The sequence below is a fragment of the Capra hircus genome, chromosome 11, assembly GCF_001704415.2.
Source record: "Capra hircus breed San Clemente chromosome 11, ASM170441v1, whole genome shotgun sequence".
Lineage (NCBI taxonomy): Eukaryota > Metazoa > Chordata > Mammalia > Artiodactyla > Bovidae > Capra > Capra hircus.
Genome location: NC_030818.1, coordinates 19,638,088 through 19,655,645, shown reverse-complemented (window position 1 = coordinate 19,655,645; position 17,558 = coordinate 19,638,088). Strand labels below are relative to the sequence as shown.

The following is a 17,558-nucleotide window of genomic DNA, read 5'->3' as shown; positions in this document are numbered from 1 at the left end:
GAGAAATAAATAAACATTAATATTTACATCATTTCATAACATATTTAAGATTTATCCTGAAACATTTGCAATTGTAAAATATTTGCTTTGAACTTCAGAATAAAGGGATAGCTCTTACATTATAACATAGTAAATTAAACTGCTGCTACTGCTGCTAAGTCACGTCAGTCGTGTCCGACTCTTCATGACCCCATGGATTGTAGCCTACCAGGCTCCTCCGTCCACGGGATTTTCCAGGCAAGAGTACTGGAGTGGGCTGCCATTGCCTTCTCCGAGTAAATTAAACTACTCAACTTTAAAATTGGCCCTTTAGATCTATAAGTTCAACTGTTTGGGCAGAATTAAAACAGTTTTTAAAACAGAATTAAAATCATGCTTTGAACCTGAGAATTAATACTTAACACTTGTAGCTGTATAACTTTTAATAATTTTGCTACAATTACTTTGTAAAACTATGTTTTACAAATAACAATTGTTGCTATCCTAGTCTTAAGAAAACTCAATATTGCAAAAACTACAGCCAACAAAACAATATACTCTGTTAGCATAATTGTGCTATAAAAGCCAGTGTGATGTTATGGAATAAGCAGATTCTTGGGGTGAGAGGAGCTGGATTCAAAGTTTCTGCTGCCATTTACAGATTGATGACCTTGGGCAGGTCACTTAAATTCTCATTTCCCTAAAATACTAATAAAGGAATTTGAGCTAAATCTGCATTGTCTAATATGGTAGCCAGGAGCCACATGTGCTATTAAGCTCTTGAAATGTAGAGAGTCAGGTGGAAGTGTGCTTTATGTGTAACACACATATTGAATTTTGAAGACTTAGTATGAAAAAACACGCAAAATAGCTCACTAAGAATTTTTATAGTGATTACACGTTGAAATGAAAAAATTTGATATATTGAGTTAAATAGTGTTAAAATTAATTTAACCTATTGTCCTTTACTTTTTTAATAGAGCTACTAGAAAATTTTAGATTACATATGTGCTTCGTATTATATATTTCTATTGAATAGCTCTAACCCGGATGATTGCCGCGATTCTTTTCAGTCAGAGATTGATGATTCTACAATCCACTAAATAGTACATTTTTTGTCTTCAGTTAAAATTATTTTAATATTCCATTAACGCTCACACTCTTTGATACACTTATATATTAATTAAGTGAACCTTAATTTAAGCAGCTGAACAAGCATAACATTCAAATTTGTATTCTGGATACTACTTTACACATGCTGAATTTTTTTATAATTCCAGTAATGATGAATCATTCATTCATTATATGTTCATCAGGGATTCAATGACAGAATGTGCTACTCCTTCCCATAGGGAAGTGAGTCGTTGATCTGATTTCTTCTCTGAGGGGAATGATGAAGGTAACATAAATTTTTTGGAAATCAAAACAGAGCTCATGGGAGCCCTCTCTATTTTATCGCTTTTTCCAAAACCAGTATAAATTGATTATGTGCAGGTTATCACATGGGTGTTTTCACTCCATGAGAAACTGTGGAATTAGAGCATACTTATTGTCTAGTTGAAGAAAGAAATAGCAACCCATTCTAGTACTCTTGCCTGAAAATCCCATGGACAGAGAAGCCTGGTAGACTACAGTCCAAGGGATCACAAAGAGTCAGACACGACTGAGCGACTTCAGTTTATTGTCTAATGCTTATTATACTTATACTTCAGTATGTCTCAGTGGCACTCTAAGCTATTATCACAAAGATAGGGAGCTGTGGGTCCAGGCAGCCCCCTTCAACTTGGCCTCTCAACTCAACTCCTCACCATTTACTATCTATAACTCTGGCTAGGTTACTTAACCTCATTGTGACTTACCATCCTCATCTGTAAAAGAGAGGTAATAACACCTACTTCCCAGAGTAATTATAACTAAGTGAGCTAACTCACGTAAACTACCTCAGCAAACATTTGGTAAGTATTATTAGTTCTATTACCGTCTGTCAGACACTGAAGAGGTATTGAATTCTGAGCTGGAAAGGTCACTTAGAGATGATTATAATCCAATCTCTTTGCTGTCAGTGGAAACTGAGTCAGAGAGGCTAGCCAATTTTCCCAAGGTCGTAGGAGAGTTACAGGTAAGTTAGAGAAAGGATCATGGTTGTGTCAATTCCCAATCCCATGCTCGTTCCACTCTGCCTCCCTGCATTATCTGTGACTTTCAGTGTACAACACTGTCTATTGATGCTGCTTCTGAACATCTTAAGGTTTGTGTTTATTTACTGGTCATACATTTAAAAATATATTTCCTTGCTAAATTTGTTGCTGCAGCCTTTAAAGTCCCTGGTACCTCAGATCTAAGTCTTCCTGTTAACTCTCAAACAGCACTTTAAGAAGAAAGAGGGAGCTAAAAGATAAAACCATAGAAATGTGAGAAGCGAAGAGAAAGGAAGCAAGAAGTTGAAAACTCACATGGTTAATTATTACTTAACACAGACAACAAGAGCCTCTGATCTCTCCTGCTGCCCCACAAGCCCCCAGGCAGGAGCACTCAGACCAACTCACCATGCTTCAGTCTCCCTGGCACTCTTCAGGACCCAAGGCAGTGAGGCTTGGGCTTCTTGGGGCCTTTGCACTGTGGTGCCTTCTACCCTTGAAGGCTTTCCGCTTCCTCTTCACCTAGCTAACTCCTGCTCATTTCAGGTTGGGGCCTTGTGTGTCTATTTGTTTAATGTCTAATTTCATGCAAGATGTCAACTCCAGGAGAACAGGAACTATCTCTCTTATTTTCCATGCTCTCCCCAGAACCACACAGCACCTGGCTCACGTGGCACACTCAATAATTATTGGATGAACTAATCAAATATGGAATCAACAAGTGAACTGTCTTTCTAAAACTAACTTCACTAAGATGGTATGTACATAATAATAAAGTAAAATGGGAAGTTTGCCATCATATATACCAAGTCAGTTGAATGAACAGAGATTATAGGGCCAGGAAAGACAAGCGGCTGCCTGCTACAGGGGGCCAGGAAGTGCTGTAGTTCAATGTTAGTAGACTTTGTTCTTTTTGAATTTCTGAGAGTCGATGCTTGTGATGTTTAGAGTTGAGAGCTGGCCTGGGAAAGTCACTGTGACAATCAAGAACTGCTATGTCAAAGGCTGTCTGGCCAAGGACTCCTTTTCATTTACTGTTTATTACTCCATCCATCCCAGACTCTATCTGGTCACCGTGGTCCTTGACTCCATGTCCACAGTGAATGGAAATCAAGTTGATATTTAAATGGGCGAATTATATAAAGATTGCTGCCATGGCCTGCCTGCTTGCCCAACAGGGTGGAGTGTTGCTCCAGGACCCTTTGTTTTGGGCATGTAAGATCCTCTGTTCAATAAATCACTGATTGTCTCTGTCACCATCTCCAGGCTCTTTCTTTGGCCTTGAAACTGGGCAACTACAAGGTTCACAGGCCTGCAAGGTGCAGCCCAACAATTCATGAGCCAAACAGGAGCCCAAGGAAACTCCCATGAGCCCCAAGATGTTGGGAAATAAGGATTATGAGGAAGAAGAGAAATAAGTAAGTAAATAAGTAAATAGGCGATTTATGGAGGCTTAAAAAGAGTTCTTAAGAGATTTAAGGAAAAAACAGGAACAAAATAATCCTCTAGCATCACTACCTGTTACAGATACTGTGAATGAAACATGGTTGGCAAACAACACCAAACAATGCTTAATGGATAAGTAAAGGGTAAGCTCATTAGACAAGCCTATCGGTGCTCCTGAATACAGAAACTTACTTGTGTTGATCCTCAGTCTCCTGGGCTCACCCATTAAATGAACATACTTCGGTAAAGAGCCCTCCCCCTCCCTGCCTCTCTGGGAGTAAAGATGCCCCTGTGAAATCACAGAGATTAAAAGCTAGAGAAGGGGAAACAGTCATAATCGGTTGATTGCCTAAGCCTTTCTATTCATTAAAGCCCTGAATGGAGAACCATTTGATTTTTCCAACCTAAACAGCATTTGTTTGATTTTTATGGAGGCTGACTCTCAGAACTCAATAAACATAAAAATCTATGTGCAGCTGAGAGGAAGCAGTAAGAGAAGAAACCTGGAAAGAAAGTGCAAATTGGGCACGAGGACAGTAAATGAATGAGGTAAAACTGTGTTGAGCTCAATGTTAAATGTCAACCCCAAACCACTCTAGGTTTATTTCAGTTAAAAGGCACATAGACAATTTTCCATTGGTACGGGCACTCTCAGAAGAATGAGTCTCTATTACAGCCCCTGCCTTGTCTTTCCATCCAGGCAGAAAGGACAATAAGTCTGCTTTGGGTGACAAGAATCTTTCAGCTGCAAAAGTGTGAACCAGGTCTCCAGCATCTCCTCTGGACTAATCACACGGTGCCCGGCCAAAGGGGGTTTTAATTACATAATTTGCAGAACTGGCCCGGCTTGCAGATGGATTTGAGGTCCCACACCATTGAATGAAAGGGAGAACATTACAGAAGCACAGCCAAATCAATTCCAGTTTCCATCCAATATGAGCATCTCCCAGACAGTGCTCAGATTAACACCTATGTCTACTCCAAATTCAACCCATTTACAGAACTCCTTCTGGGTCAGATTCCACTGATATGACAAACGAAGTTGTAGAACAGTTGAGAAGTGAATACGATAAAGTCCTATCTTCTTTAATGCTAACAGCCCTCTATCTAAAAGCGAAGCAGTGCAGGTTTTAAAAACAACAATTTAGAGCCAAATCCCAGATCCTCACCTGCTAGCTATGACTAGGAAAAGCTCCCATATCTGCATAATGGATGTCATAGTACTTACCGGCCAGATACGAGAAGCTCAAAAACAGCACATTTTCTTTCTCCTTCTACCACCAACATGCAGACCACCACTGGCCCCCTGCCCCTGCCAATGGAGTCTCCATTGCTGCTTTATGATTCACAAGAATCACGATGGGCAGAGGGATAGATGGCCAAGAATTTTAGAACCACAGAGGAGGAGAACCTAATGGGGTTTTAGAATATATGTGGCTCCAGCAGCGGAAAAATGTGAAATGCTGGTGAGAGCAGTAATTCTCCTCCAGAACAATCCTAGAGGAGGGCTCCTAGGTGAAGCCAATCTCCTGTACAAGGTTCCTCCATCCTTCATATGACTTAAAGTTTTCTTTTTTATTTTTGTTAATAACAAAGGGAAAATCTATCAGGTAAAATACATTGGGTCCCAGCTTTATGATCAAGAAAGTTTGGAAACCACCTAAACATCCAATAATAAAGGCATGGTTGATTTAAGGAAAGACGAGGACTCTCCAATTCGCCGCTGTAATGGTGGTCAATGTTCCTCATCTGTAAATTGGGGATGAATATATCCTTCTCACTGTGAGGGCACTGCAAGGTTCAAGTCAGATGCTTATATATAGAAGCCTGATACCCAGATGCCAATGCCCCTAAATATATACCAGTGAGCCCACCTGTGAATCAAATAACTTATAATATGACTTCTATGGAAAAATTGTTTACAGGTTTCAAACAAATCGCAGTCTTCTAAACACAACCATAAACTAGGGTTGAGCTGTTTTTACATATTAGATCCCAATGGAAAAGACACACCTTTATTTCAAACCAAAGAAAATGGATTTCAAAATCAATACTTCCTTTACCACACCTCACCTTTTGGCAGACCAGTGTGCCAAGGGCACACCCCACATGATTAAAATAGCTATATATCACGCAGAGCAGGAAGGCATAAACTTTAGTATGGATTAATTCATTTCCCAGGCTGCAAATTGTACTCAACACCTGGTAGACCTTATTAAAGCCTTAGAGAGTAAGGGGGTGGGGGACTTTCGTTTGCATCATTTGCTTGCACCACTTGAAAGGAAACAAATAGAACAGCGATTAGAAGCTTCTTCAATATGAAAGAGATTCGGGCTTCAGAAGACATTTCTCAAAAGCTAGAGTCTCATCAGTTTAAAACACTGAAAGAATCCAGCATCTTCTCTCACCCACAAATACCTTCTGCCTGTAAATGATCCCTCAGATCAGCTCCTTTTGTCCCCACCTCACTTATTCCCATCCATTTCCACGGATCATAAAGACACATTTGGTGTGGCTCCACATTCTGGTAGTTAATGTCCCTTCCCAATTTCTGGCAGGAAGGAGAAGATGGAAGTCTGTAACCCTATGTTCATCAATGGACATTCAGTTCAGTTCAGTTCAGTCGCTCAGTCGTGTCCAACTCTTTGCGACCCCATGAATCGCAGCACGCCAGGCCTCCTTGTCCATCACCAACTCCCGGAGCTCACTCAGACTCACATCCATCAAGTCAGTGATGCCATCCAGCCATCTCATCCTCTGTCGTCCCCTTCTCCTCCTGCCCCCAATCCCTCCCAGCATCACAGTCTTTTCCAATGAGTCAACTCTTCGCATGAAGTGGCCAAAGTACTGGAGTTTCAGCTTTAGCATCATTCCTTCCAAAGAAATCCCAGGGCTGATCTCCTTCAGAATGGACTGGTTGGATCAAAAGACATTAGTCCTATTGAATTCTCATGGGAAGCTTTTCTTATAATGAAGTTATGTGTGAATCAGTTGCCCTCATCCTCCCCAGGTTCCCTGTGGCTAGTGATGTCCTTATGTAAGTGGAGCACCCTTGTGGTCCTTGAATGGTGAAGCTATAAGTATCACCCAGAGAGCTGAAAGGGGCTATTGATATCCATAGCCTGTGCAGGCCAGGACCCACAGGTAACCCCGGAGAGGGCCTGTGCATTCGCCCTGAGCCTTGTAAGTCAGTACTGGCAGACCACAAGCATTTAAGAGATCTTTCAACAATGCTTGCTGTCAAAGGTCATATCCCTTTACTTTGCTACTTTTCTTAGTATCTTTGAAAATATACCATTTTACTCCAATATCAATAACATTTGCTTAAGTCCCTAGCAGTTTTAGGAATTCAAAACTGTTACACAAGAAATGGAAATAACTGTGGACCTATTTACTTCACACAGAGGGAACTTGCAAATCCCTTTTATCCTAAGTTCCTTACTTGAAATCTCCACCTACAATTTTATACATTTCTTTAACAATTGTATTTTACTATCTTTTAACGAAAAAAGAAATACATTTTAAAGTATAGTGGGTCTCCAAGTAATCTCCTCCTTTCGGCGCTGATGTGCTTAAAAATCTAAAACAGACCCACACACACGTCCGTGCCTGGAAACTTCAACACCGGGAGGGCGTCCCGGGATACGGCGGCGCGGCGAGGGAGCGGTGGCACACCCCCAGGCACGCCCCGCACCTAGGCCGCCTGGAGCCTGGAGCGCCGAGACCCAGCCCCCGCGTCTCCCGAGCGGGCGGATGCGCGGTCCTGCGCCCTCACCTCCCCGCTCCGCCACCGCAGGCAAGTCACACTTCGTGTGCCTATCAGTACCAGCATCAGACCGCAGCCGAGCAGAGCTCGGTGACATCACCCAGCTCCCGGCGGCCAGCGAGACACCCTGGCGAGCACGCAGAGCCCCAACTCCTCTGGGCGCAGGGTTGGGGGACCTCGGCTCTGCCCGCTTCCCATCCTGCCCAGGTGGGGGTCGCGGGACTGAGTCCCCGCACGCGCGAGAGCCGCCCAGATACAATCGCGCAGCAGCAGCCCCTCACCTTCTCCTGGGTCCAGTCTACCGCGCCACGACGGACCCCCCGGACTGCCAGGGGTAGGACGGCCACCAGCAGCAGCAGGTGGAGGGTGTCCACGACGCGCGGGTTCCTGCCGCCTGCCATCTCTCCTGGGCTGTCTGGATGCCGGTTCCCGGAGCCGCCGGCGGTCACGAGCCCGGGAACGCGCGTCCTTCGCCTTCCCCCTTCTCCACCCTTGGGTCGGCTGCGCCCGCCTCCCCATCGTCTCCGGGTCGCCTCCCCGCCACTCTGCGCAGGCCAAAGCCGCAGCTCTCCACCCACCACCCCCACCTTAGCAACCCGGGGACTGGGCTGTCCTAGCAGGCACGAGCTTCCGAATCCATGGGGACACACTGCCACTTCCTTGGAAGAAGGGAAGGAGAGAAGAGACATGGGAGAAGCATCTGTACAATCTCCACTGCTGTGACGGGGAAGGAAAAGGGGAGGAGACCCTGTGAGGTTAGGAATTGTTTTCCCACGGCCCATTTAGAAGGGATGGACAGGGATCGCTATTTACCAAATACTTCTGTACTAGCTAGCCACCGTTCTAGGTGCTTTTCCGATGTTTCCTTATTGAATCTTCATAACCAAGTTATGTAGGTATTAATCCCATTTAACAGATGAGGAGACAAAGCCTGAATGGAACCTCCAGAGTATTTCCTTTATAACAGCCAATATATCTTTTCTCTTTTTTTTTCTCACAAATAGTTACCGTGCCTTGTAGGAGACAATCATACTCCCAGGCTGAGAAGTATGGCTGAAGTAATTGTCTGAAATAACTGAGATCTAAAATGTTCACAGGGGCCAACTCCTCCAATCCATACCCCCAAAGGAAAAGCTAAATACAATCGTCTTTACTTTGTAACACCAAAGATCACTGTTATCCAGGTAATCCTAGAAACAAAACGTTATCTCAGTTTTAGGCAGCTGAGACGGTTCTAGTCTTTGTTGGGACAGTTACTTCACCACCCTCTTCTTCTTCCAAACTGAGGATCAGGGTGTGGGCTGCCATGAGTCATCTGCTAGTAACGTATAGATCCCAGAAGAAGAATCAAAACAAGGACACTTAAACAGACCTATTTCCCAGAGGGTGAAGGTCTGAAGGTAATGGACAGTCAGAAGGCTCACCCACTCTGTTTCAGGCTTCGCTATAAGAGTGAGTTTGAAAAGGGAGAGAACTGACCTGGGAATACTCTGTCTGCCCTCCTCTGGAGCCAGGGAGGAAGACAGGAAGGAAATACCCACTTTCCTGATCAAAATGACTAATCCTGTTCATATCTGAGAGTTTTGTGTAACCATGCAAATCTTCAGGCTCAAACAAAATTAGACACTTCTGATCATCAGACAACCTCAGAACTTTCTATTGGTATATATTCACATCTCCTCTTTGGCTGCTTAGGCCAACCTTGACATTGTGGGTTTCCTGAGTGTCTGGGTAAGAAACAGCATAATTGGTTTTCTTACCTTACTACCTTTTTATCTTTCCACAATAAGATTTCTTCAAGAAAGGGGAGGTGGAAATATGAAAACAAATGTTAAAGATAATATGCTGAGTATACGCAATTCAAAATAAATGCTTGTGTTAAAAGGTTAACACAGAATTTTGATGATTAGTTTCCATTGCCTAGGGTTCTCAAGTCTTCTCCAATTTTGGCTATATTTAAATCAGTAAGATGCAGTTCCAGTTTGGGATCTACAGGAAGTAGACTGAGACAGAGCTAGGCATTCAGGATGTATTAGGGAGTGCCCATGGAACAAACCCCTGTGGGAGGGAGAGGGCGGAACTCCACTGGGTGGAGGCAAGAGTCAGCAGGGGAGCACCCCGTCTTCCACAGCTTCACCCAGAGTGACGAGTTGTCCCACCATGACCCAGAATGGCTGAAGCTTTATAACCTCACCTCCTCTTCTTCCTACAAGAAACAGTTCTTTGCAGCCAAAGGAGCTGACAGCTAGAGGCTGTCTGCCAGGAACACGCCAGCAACTGGAGCAGTCTTTCGATAAAAGGAATGTGAACAGTACATCTCTGTATTCACTACTCATGCATCCTTATGATGTACCTGTACCCCTAAAACATTTGCGAAGTAAGTGAAACTGATTTTAGTAAATTGTTCTTTTACATAGGTGAGATTTTTTGATAAGCAACGAATCCAGTACAACTCTGCTTATGTCTCTTCCTTATTTTTATCTTTTCTTGATATGCAGATGATACCACCCTAATGTCAGAAAGTGAAGAACTAAAAAGCCTCTTGATGACAGTGAAAGAGGAAAGCGAAAAAGCTAGTTTAAAACTCAACATTCAAAAAATGAATATCATGACATCCAGTCCCATCAGTTCAGTTCAGGTCATCAGTTTAGTCATTCAGTCATGTCCAGCTCTTTGTGACCCCATGGACTGCAGCACGCCTGGCCTCCCTCTTCATCACCAACTCCCAGAGTTTACTTAGACTTATGTCAATTGAATCAGTGATGCCATCCAACCATCTCATGCTCTGTCATCCCCTTCTCTTCCCACCTTCAATCTTTCCCAGCATCAGGGTCTTTTCCAAGGAGTCAGATCTTCGCATCAGATGGCCAAAGTATTGGAGTTTCAGCTTCAGCATCAGTCCTTCCAATGAACACCCAGCACTGATCTCCTTTAGAATGGACTGGTTGGATCTCCTTGCAGTCCAAGGGACTCTCAAGAGTCTTCTCCAACACCACAGTTCAAAAGCATCAGTTCTTCAGCTCTCAGCTTGCTTTATAGTCCAACTCTCACATCCACACATGACTACTAGAAAAACCATAGCCTTGACTAGACAGACCTTTGTTGACAAAGTGATGTCTCTGCTTTTTAATATGCTATCTAGGTTGATCATAACTTTCCTTCCAAGGAGTAGGCGTCTTTTAATTTCATGCTGCAGTCATCACCTGCAGTGTATTTTGGAGCCCAAAAAATAAAGTCAGCCACTGTTTCCACTGTTTCCCCATCTATTTGCCATGAAGTGATGGGACCAGACGCCATGATCTTAGTTTTCTGAATGTTGAGCTTTAAGCCAACTTTTTCACTCTCCTCTCACTTTCACCAGTCCCATCACTTCATGGCAAATAGATGGCAGGGGAGGGCGGGGTGGAAATAGTGACAGACTTTATTTTCTTGGGCTCCAAAATCATTGCAGATGGTGACTGCAGCCATGAAATTAAAAGACATTTGTTCCTTGGAAGAAAAGCTATAACAAAACTAGACAGCATATTAAAAAGCAGAGACATCACTTTGCCAACAAATGTCCGTCTAGTCAAAGCTATGGTTTTTCCAGTAGCCATGTAGGGATGTGAGAATTGAACCATAAAAGAAGGCTGAGTGCCAAAGAATTGATGATTTCAAACTGTGGTGTTGGAGAAGACTCTTGCAAGTCTCTTGGACAGCAAGGAGATCAAACTAGTCCATCCTAAAGGAAATCAGTCTTGAATATTCATTGGAAGGACTTTTCCTGAAGCTGAAACCCCAATACTTTGGACAGTTGATGTGAAGACCCAATTCATTTGAAAAGACCCTGATGCTGGGAAAGATTAAAAGCAGGAGGGGAAGGGGACAACAGAGGATGAGATGTTTGGACAGCACCACCAACTCAATGGACATGAGTTCGAGCAAACTCCAGGAAATAGTGAAAGACAGGCAAGTCTGGCATGCTTCAGTCCATGGAATTGCAAAGTGTTGGACATTACTTGGCAACTGAACAACAACATATCCGAAATATCTATCTTTCCCTTTTTTTCGTTCATTCTTCTCTTCTCTCCTCCTTCATTCTCTAAACTTTTCAGATCTCTTCTATCTATATTATTTTCCCTACTACAACTTTTTCTATCTTCAAACTCTTTCTATAGAAGATAACCCATGACTATTACATTTAACTAGACAATTGCAGGCACCATTTTTAACCATGGAAAAAATTCTTTGTGTATGCAGTGATAAGCATTAGTCACAAGTGGAACGGTTATCATCTTTATTATAGTATAGATCCTGTACTGTAATTTGAAGCACATTAAGGGCTCAACTGCTAAAAAAGGTCTTACCCATATAGGTTTGCTGGCAGGATTTTCATATACCAAGTCCTGCCTTTAAAGTGACACTATTGGACTAAAGCAGTAATAACCAGAAAGTTGTATTAAAACAGCAGTTCTGAAAATGTGATCCATGGATCCCTTAGGATTCCCCAAGACCCTTTTGGGGAATGTCTTCAAGGTCAAATCAATTTTTACAATAATACAAAAACAATGTTTACTTTTTACTGTATTAAATTTGTACTGATGTTGCTAAAGCAATAGTGACTAAAACTTTTGGCACCTTCAGTTCAGTTCAGTTCAGTTCAGTTCAGTCACTCAGTTGTGTCCAACTCTTTGCGACCCCATGAATTGCAGCACCAACTCCTGGAGTTCACCCAAACTCATGTCCATCAAGTCGGTGATGCCATCCAGCCATCTCATCCTCTGTTGTCCCCTTCTCCTCCTGCCCCCAATCCCTCCCAGCAGCAGAGTCTTTTCCAAAGAGTCAACTCTTTGCATGAGGTGGCCAAAGTATTGGAGTTTCAGCTTTAACATCAGTCCTTCCAAAGAACACCCAGGACTGATCTCCTTTAGAATGGACTGGTTGGACCTCCTTTCAGTCCAAGGGACTCTCAAGAGTCTTCTCTAACACCACAGTTCAAAAGCATCAATTCTTTGGCACTCAGCTTTCTTCACAGTCACTTGCCAAGACAGAGCACAAAATTGTACTATTAAAAAAAAAACACTTACTTTTAGTAATTGCATTTTTCACTGCACGCACAATTAAAAAAAAAAAAAGAAAGGAAAAAAAAAAAGAGAGAAAGACCAAAGAAAGGGAAAAGATCCAGTCTAGTTTAAGAATATCATTGGCAAAACAATAAAATTTGTCGTTATTGTTAAATCTCAACCTTTGAGCAAGTGTGTGGGTGTTTTTTTTAACAACTTTATTGAAATAGCATTAGAATATGTTAAACAGTGCATTTAAGGCATACCATCTGATGCATTTTAATATATGTTTACACCCACAAAATCATCATCACAATCAAGGAAATGAACAATTCCATCTCTACCTATAGGTTATTTAGAATATATTATTTGGTTTCCATACAGTGACTAAATACAGACTATACAGTGGAAGTGAGAAATAGATTTAAGGGACTAGATCTGATACACAGAATGCCTGATGAACTAGGGATGGAGGTTTGTGACATTGTACAGGAGACAGGAATCAAGACCAACCCCAAGAAAAAGAAATACATAAAAGCAAAATGGCTGTCTGAGGAGGCCTTACAAATAGCTGTGAAAAGAAGAGAATCGAAAAGCAAAGGAGAAAAGGAAAGATATACCCATTTGAATGCAGAGTTCCAAAGAATAGCAAGGAGAGATAAGAAAGCCTTCCTCAGTGATCAATGCAAAGAAATAGAGGAAAACAATAGAATGGGAAAGACTAGAGATCTCTTCAAGAAAATTAGAGATACCAAGGGAACATTTCATGCAAAGTTGGGCTCAATAAAGGACAGAAATGGTAGGGACCTAACAGAAGCAGAAGATATTAAGAAGAGGTGGCAAGAATACAGAAAAAAACTACAAAAAAGATCTTCACAATCCAGATTATCACGATGGTGTGATCACTCACCTAGAGCCAGACATCCTGGAATGTGAAGTCAAGTGGGCCTTAGGAAGCATCACTATGAACAAAACTAGTGGAGGTGATGGAATTCCAGTTGAGCTCTTTCAAATCCTGAAAGATGATGCTGTGAAAGTGCTGCACTCAATATGCCAGCAAATTTGGAAAACTCAGCAGTGGCCACAGGACTGGAAAAGGTCAGTTTTCATTCCAGTCCCAAAGAAAGGCAGCCCCAAGAATGCTCAAACTACCGCACAATTGCACTCATCTCACATGCTAGTAAAATAATCCTTAAAATTCTCCAATACGTGAACCATGAACTTCAGGCTTCAGCAATACGTGAACCATGAACTTCCTGATGTTCAAGCTGGATTTAGAAAAGACAGAGGAACCAGAGATCAAATTGCCAACATCCGCTGGATCATGGAAAAAGGAAGAGAGTTCCAGAAAAACATCTATTTCTGCTTTATTGACTATGCCAAAGCTTTTGATTATGTGGATCACAATAAACTGGAAAATTCTGAAGGAGATGGGAATACCAGACCACCTAATCTGCCTCTTGAGAAACCTGTATGCAGGTCAGGAAGCAACAGTTAGAACTGAACATGGAACAACAGACTGGTTCCAAATAGGAAAAAGAGTATGTCAAGGCTGTATATTGTCACCCTGCTTATTTAACTTATATGCAGAGTACATCATGAGAAACGCTGGGCTGGAAGAAGCACAAGCTGGAATCAAGACTGCCGGGAGAAATATCAATAACCTCAGATATGCAGATGACACCACCCTTATGACAGAAAGTGAAGAAGAACTAAAGAGCCTCTTGATAAAAGTGAAATAGGAGAGTGAAAAAGTTTAAAGTGGAAAAAAGTGACAAAAAAAGTGAAGAAGAAAAAATGAAAAGTTGAGCTTAAAGCTCAACATTCAGAAAACTAAGATCATGGCATCTGGTCCCATCACTTCATGGCAAATAGATGGGGAAACAGTGGAAACCGTGGCTGACTTTACTTTCCTGGATTCCAAAATCACTGCAGATGGTGACTGCAGCCATGAAATTAAAAGACGCTTACTCCTTGGAAGGAAAGTTATGACCGACCTGCTGGTGCTGCTACTAAGTCGCTTCAGTCATGTCCAACTCTGTGCAGCTCCATAGACAGCATATTAAAAATCAGAAACACTGCTTTGTCAACAAAGGTCCGTCTAGTCAAGGCTATGGTTTTTCCAGTGGTCATGTATGGATGTGAGAGTTGGACTATAAAGAAAGCTGAGCACTGAAGAATTGATGCTTTTGAACTGTGGTGCTGGAGAAGACTCTTGTGAGTCCCTTGGACTGCAAGGAGATCCAACCAGTCCATCCTAAAGGAAATCAGTCTTGAATATTCATTGGAAGGACTGATGCTGAAGCTGAAACTCCAATATTTTGGCCACCTGATGCGAAGAGCTGACTCATTAGAAAAGACATTGATGCTGGGAAAGATTGAGGGCAGGAGGAGAAGGGGATGACAGAGGATGAGATGGTTGGATGGCATCACCGACTCAATGAACATGGGTTTGGGTGAACTCCGGGAGTTGGTGATGGACAGGGAGGCCTAGCGTGCTGGGGTTCATGGGGTGGCAAAGAGTCGGACATGGCTGAGTGACTGAACTGAACTGAACTGAATTTGGTTTCCAAATAGTTAATGATCTCCCTTGTATCTATTTGTTACTGGTTTGAAATTTATTTTCATCATGGCCAGAGAGTAAACTTGGTATGTATGAATCCTTTAAAAACTTTTGAGAATTGTTTTATAGCTCAGAATATGATCTATCTTGGTAATTATGATCTATCTTCCTTCTGACATGAAAAGAATGTGTATCCCTCTTTTATTGGGTAGAGTGTTCTGTAAATATCAATTAGGTTAAAGTAGTTGATCATGTTCTCCAAATTTTCCATATAATAACTGATTTTCTGTCTACTTATACCATATATTACGAAGAGAGAGGTGTTGAAATCTCTGAATATAATTGTAGATTTGCCTACTTCTTTCAGTTCTATTAATTTTTATATCGTGTATTTCTAAGTTGTCTTATTAAGTGCATATATGTTTACGACTGCAATGTCCTTTTGCCAGACTGACCCCTTCATCAGTGTGAAATGACCCATTTTTATTTGGTAATAATTCTTTGCTCTGAAACTTATTTTCCCCTATTACTAATGGAGCCATTCCAACTTTCTTTTGATTAGCATTAGCATGTTATATCTTTTTCCATCCTTTTTATTTTTAAACTGTTTTCTTCTTTACAAGTAAAGTAGGTCTCTTGTAGGTAGCATATAGTTAGGGCTTGCTTTTTTATCTAGTTGGAAATTCTCTGGCTTTTATACGGAGAAGTTGGACTTTTTATACTTAATGTGATTATTGATATGGCCAAGCTTAAATGTATCACTCTGCTACTTGTTTTCCATTTGTTCCATCTGTTCTTTGTTTTTCCCCTTTTTTTTTCATTTATCTTGGATTAATTTATTGCTGTTTATTATTCTACTTTATGTCCTTTGGTTGTTTGTCAGCTTTACCATTGTTTTGTTTTTGTGATTGGTTTAGTATTTATAGTATACATCTTTAACATATCACTATATACCATCAAGACCGATTATGTCACTTAATGTATAGTACAAGAATGTTAAAATAGTGTATTTCTATTTCCCTTCTTAGTCTGTTGTCAGATATTTTACTTCTAAATATGCTATTAACCGCATCATACATTATTATTATCTTTGCCTTAAACAATTCTCTTTTAAAGAGGTTGTTAAAATAAAGGGTATTTTTCATTTGGTATTTACCATTTCCTTCCTTTGTCTAGATGTATATGTTTGTCTGGTATCATTTTCCTTTTTCATAAACTATGTCCTTTAACATTTCTTGTAGTGCAGGTATGGTAATAATCTCTGTCTTTTGAAACTAAAATTTTTATTTTGCCTTTGTTTTTGAAAGATATTTTTTCTTAGTATGGAATTCTGTGCTGACAGGTTCTTTCTTCCTATACTTTAAAGGCTGTTGCTCCAATGTCTTCTTGCTTGCTTTGTTTTTTATTAGAATTGGCTGTCATCCTAATTTTGTTCCCATACATGTAATGTGCCTCTGTCTTAAGATTTTCTCTTTATCCCAGTTTTTAAACAATTTAATTTTAATAAGCCTTGGTGACATTTTCTTTCTGTTCTTATGCTAGGGTTCATAAAATTTCTTGGATCAGTGGATTTTAAGCTTTCATCAAATTTGGAAAACTTTTAGCCAATATTTCTTCAAGTGTTTTATGCCCCATCCTTCTTTGGGCAGTCCTATTATACAGATGTTAAATTCTGTGAAGTTTTCCAGCAGTTCACCTGTGCTCTGTTTCGTTTTCCTGTTTTTCTCTCTATTTCCTTTGTATTGTTTCAATTCCTATGTCTTCAAGTTCACTAATATTTTCTTTTGTGATGGCTAACCTTTGTTGTTCACTGTTGTTAATTCCATTCAGTGTACTCTTCATCCCAGACATTGCTTTTTCTTTCTTGGATGTTTGATTTAGATTTTCATCCCATCCATGTCTCTCCCTAAAGTCCTCAACCTCTTTTCTACTGTCTTGAACATATAGGATATAGTTATGACAACTGTTTTAATATTCTTGTCTGCCAATTTTTCATCTATGTCATCTCTATATCTGTTTCTACTGATTGGTTTTTCTCCTTATAGGCTCCCACTTCTTTGCATGCCTGGCAATATTTTTATTAGATACCAGATGTGATTTTTATATTTTGGGGGGTGCTGGGCATATTTGCATCCTTCATATGTCCTTCATCTTTGTTCTGAGACACAATTGAGTTGGAAATAGTTTGGTCTTCTGGAGGCCTGCTCTTCAGTTTTCTTAGAGTGGAGCAGAGCTGCATGTGATCCAGGTATAATTTAACACTGTACTGAATCTCATGCGAAGAGTTGACTCATTGGAAAAGACTCTGATGCTGGGAGGAATTGGGGGCAGGAGAAGAAGGGGATGACAGAGGATGAGATGGCTGGATGGCATCACTGACTCGATGGACGTGAGTCTGAGTAAACTCCGAGAGTTGGTGATGGACAGGGAGGCCTGGCGTGCTGTGATTCATGGGGTCGCAAAGAGTCGGACACAACTGAGCGACTGAACTGAACTGAACTGAACTGAAGCAAAGCTCTCTGGATATTCTATATTTGCATTTTGTATTTCCTATTTTGTATTTTAAGGTTTTTCCACTCTGACTGCTAGAAACAAAATATTCCTAAACTTATCTGTTCTTGAGG

The 17,558-nt window shown here is 41.2% G+C and overlaps 1 protein-coding gene across 1 annotated transcript in view; it reads right to left on the bottom strand.

The window, feature by feature from the left end:
• Window positions 1-7,845, bottom strand: part of QPCT (glutaminyl-peptide cyclotransferase) — a 32,135-nt gene extending 24,290 nt beyond the window's left edge. The window contains exon 1 of the mRNA XM_005686498.3: window positions 7,611-7,845. Within this exon, the coding sequence (XP_005686555.2) occupies window positions 7,611-7,730 (120 nt within the window). The 5' untranslated portion in view covers window positions 7,731-7,845. The remainder of the gene's footprint in view (window positions 1-7,610) is intronic.